This window comes from Salarias fasciatus, chromosome 12 (genome assembly GCF_902148845.1).
Source record: "Salarias fasciatus chromosome 12, fSalaFa1.1, whole genome shotgun sequence".
Lineage (NCBI taxonomy): Eukaryota > Metazoa > Chordata > Actinopteri > Blenniiformes > Blenniidae > Salarias > Salarias fasciatus.
This window is the reverse complement of record NC_043756.1, coordinates 1,686,050-1,689,677: the sequence shown is the minus strand read 5'-3', so window position 1 is coordinate 1,689,677 and position 3,628 is coordinate 1,686,050. Positions and strand designations below refer to the sequence as shown.

The window sequence follows — 3,628 nt, the reverse complement described above, 5'->3', positions numbered from 1 at the left end:
AGGAGGTCCTGGAGTCCAGCTCCAGGAGGGAGGGACCAGCTGCTCCAGCAGGGTGTGTCCACGGCACTAATGGGCCAGAGTGTCCAGAGTGTCCCCTCACAGCCTCAGACCGGCTGAAGCTCCGGGAAAGACCGGGCAATCCCCTCCCCCTGTTCAGTGGCCCTCTGTCCCCTCCGTCCCCTCAGTGGCCCTCCGTCCCCTCGGTGGCCCTCCGTCCCCTCCGTCCCCTCGGTGGCTCCGTCCCCTCCGTCCCCTCAGTGGCTCTCGATCACCACCGGCTCGTATCGGCCTGCAGACACCCTGGAGGAGAACAGGAAGTCAGCGGGGAGGACGGCCAGACCGTCGCCACGGCGCCAGGCTCACTCACCTGTTCCCCAGCCGGATGCCGCTGAGAGCCGTGGTTCCGTCTTTACTGACGAACAGGCGCAGGTTACTGTCTGGAGACACAAACAGAACCGGGTCAGTCTGAACCGCCTCGGCTCACGGCCGCTCCGTCCGTCCCCGTCTGTCCCCGTCCATCCCCGTCCTTCGCCGTCCAGTCTCAGCACCTTCAGTGTTGTTGATATCTGCAAAGTTCTGGCTCTGGACGATCTTCTCCACGATGTCGTCGGCGTCCATGCGGGTGTCGTTGACCCAGGAGGGGTGGCTCTCCACCGAGTCCTGCTTCCTCCTGTCCGCAGACAGAACAACGTCAGAACCAGTCAGGAACGTCGGCGCCGCCGAGTCCCGGCGGCTCCGTACCTCAGAGGTCTGCTGGGCGGGAGGACCGGCCGGGGCGGGCGAGGGGGTCTCTCTGGACGCTCCCCCTCGGGAGGCGGGTCGGCCGTGAAGGCCAGCCCCCCCGAGGCGCTGCTGCCCGTGGAGGTGTTCCTGCGGTGCGTCAGGTCCGACAGGCTGGAGGAGCAGGACTGCTCGGTGCTGTAGCCTGCGGGACAGCAGCGCTCCGGGGTTAAAGGTCACTCGGAAGACGCCGGAAGGCCGGGAGCCGAGGCCGGGCGGGCTACCTGAGATCCGGCTGTGCTGGCTGGCGTAGCTGGAGTTACGAGAGTGACCGGACTGGAAGATCTCGGCGGGACCCGGCTGGCTCTGAGCGGACTCCGAGTCCTCCAGGAGACCTGAACCCCGGAGAGAAGAGACCGTGAGGCCCGGCGGCGGAGGGCGCGGCTCTCCTGGGACGGCGCCGGTACCCGAGCTGATGATGGAGGGTCTGGGCTTGGCGGCCCGGCCCAGAGAGACCCTGTCGGCCGGGCCCGGCTCGGCGGTTCCCTCCCCCTTACAGTCCGGCTGCAGGGCGTGCTCCCGCCCGGGGACGGAGATGGACTTGGCCGTGCTCGGAGGCCTGCCGGCAGACCAGACACACTCCGTCAATCACAGCTCTGCTCGATAAGAGAATCCAAACACGGCGGAATGCAAAGCGTGCAGATAACCGACGGTCAGAATCGGGTCAGAAAGTCCCAGAAAAGTGAAAATACCAGTCCAGAAATTCAACGTTTCAAACTGTTCAGTCAAAGAAAGTAACAAACAAACTGGAAGAGCAGAGCTGGAGTCACAGTGACTGCACAGACAAACGATTTGGACCGAACACCAAGGATTTCCAGATGTGAGGAGACGATGCTGAAGCCTTGCTCATGGGCTCCCTCTAGTGGCCAGACAAGAAAGTGTCTTTGGAATCAATCAAGTCTCATCCTCACCTTCAGAACGACGATACACGATTATTTACCTGCCGTGCATTGGAGCTCCGGTGGGATGCCAGGAGGCGGCCTGACATGAAGCGTGGGGAACCGGAGCTGAAGTAAAGACTCCCCCATTGCTTCACTTGCACTTCTATGAGGAATTCTTTGATCAGGGAGGGATTTGTGACTTTGTCCCATTCTTTATGTTTGGTTAAAAAATCTCTTATCTGAAGACATCTGAAAAAAATCAGTGTTTGAAAGTGAAAATTCTTCCCTTAACTTAGCAAAGGATTTGAACTGTCCATTCTCATGGAGCTGATATAGAGTGGTAAGGCCATATCTTGACCAATTTTGGAACCCTGCATCCATTTGGGAGGGTATGAAATCTTTCAGAAATCCAATGTTGGTGAGGGCAGAACTGAATTTGGGCAAACCGAATGAATGTTGTCTTAACTTTTCTCCAGATTTTTAATGTGATTCTCCAATCACCCATTTTAATTTCTTTCAGTGGGGCTTCAAAGAAAGGTGGAATCTGTAGAGGTCTGTCACTCCTGCTGCGTTTCTGAGGGATGAAGAGGAGCTGCAGCTCGTTCAGATCAGTCAGAAACAACGATCCATAAATCAGACCGTCAGACTGGATCCAGGAGGATCGTCAGTCTTCATCGCTCACGTTTTGAAGCAGGGGTCTCCGGACAGCAGGGTCATGCCGATGATCACCTGGAAGAAACGGCAGCTGCTTTAGAGAGCCGGTTCTCCAGCAGGACTCCGTCACTCTGACCGGCAGCAGGTTCTCCGGTCCTCACACCCCCCTCCCCCGCCCACCTTCAGGATGGAGTTGTCCTGCCGGGTGTTCTTGGTGTCGTATCCCTCCAGCAGGCAGCAGCGCACGGTGGAACCGGAACCGGCGAACTCGGCCATGTTGAGGTCTGCGAAGCCCAGCTGGAAGGACACGGGAGAGGCCGGGGGGGTCAGGACTCGGTACCTAAATGAAGAGGGTCTGGTCTTCCTCCTGCAGGCCTCCCTTCCTCCTGTTTGGAAAGGTGTGTTCTTAGAGGAAGCCGCCCCCCCGGCAGGAAGCGAGGTATATTTAACAACGGGAAGTCTAAATGGAGAAGGAGCCAGAACAGGAAGCAGGTCCGACCCACACGGCCGACCTTCAGGAGGGCTTTGACCTTGACGCTTGACTCGCGCTCCACAGGCAGGATGTTTGTTTCACCGTCTGGAACGTGAGCTAAGGACCGGCGCTGGACCGGGACAGACCCGGGTGGTACCTGGCTGCTGAGGCTCTTACCTTCGCGTACACCTTCCCTCCTTTCAGCTCCTGCACAGGAAACAGGAAGTGGGTCAGTAAACCAGAGAGCCGCCGCCGTTCTGCACAGGCCTCCAATTCCAGAGGAGAGATTACAGAGCGAGCAGCAGCAGGAACATCCAGGACGGGCAGACCGGCTCCAGACCCCTGGTCAGAGTCCTGCTGGACCCGGTCCTCCGGCTGGACCCGGTCCCAGGAGCCGTACCTTTGAAATAAACAAAATTACTGTGTTCATCATGTGTTCCATCCCTGAGACTGACTGAGGATGCTAATATTATATTCTGGTCTTTATTTGGCGTGCTCTCCCTGCCTTCCCTCTCTTCTTCAGCTCCTCTCAGCGGTCTCCATGTTTTGCATGCTCTGTGTTGGAGACTGCATTGTCAGATTTCCTGCACTGTCCTCTAGTTTCCTGTCCTGTCCTTGAAAGCGTGGAGCTGTTGGACCTGTGCTCTGTGATAGAAGCTCTTTAGAAAGTCTCCTCAGCTCAAGCAACCAAAAACAGAGCAGAAGTCTTACAGACGTGCAGTCCACTGACTGGTCCTCTGAGGGGAATCAAATCCAGACCAGTATTCTGACCTCTGCTGCTCGGTGCTGCCACCTGCTGAGCGTTTGGAAGAACTCCACTCATTTGAGAAAGAATCTGTTT

The 3,628-nt window shown here is 57.7% G+C and overlaps 1 protein-coding gene across 1 annotated transcript; it reads right to left on the bottom strand.

The window, feature by feature from the left end:
- Positions 1–227: 227 nt before the first annotated feature.
- Positions 228–3,114, bottom strand: LOC115398327 (protein FAM102A-like). Its single transcript, XM_030105033.1, has 9 exons — positions 2,965–3,114; positions 2,496–2,612; positions 2,344–2,390; positions 1,188–1,339; positions 1,005–1,115; positions 742–925; positions 549–670; positions 368–437; positions 228–300 (listed from the first exon to the last, which is right to left on the bottom strand). The coding sequence occupies exons 2-9, from the start codon at positions 2,589–2,591 to the stop codon at positions 255–257; spliced, it is 828 nt and encodes a 275-aa protein (XP_029960893.1). The 5' UTR covers positions 2,592–2,612; positions 2,965–3,114; the 3' UTR covers positions 228–254.
- Between the last annotated feature and the right edge of the window lie 514 nt (positions 3,115–3,628).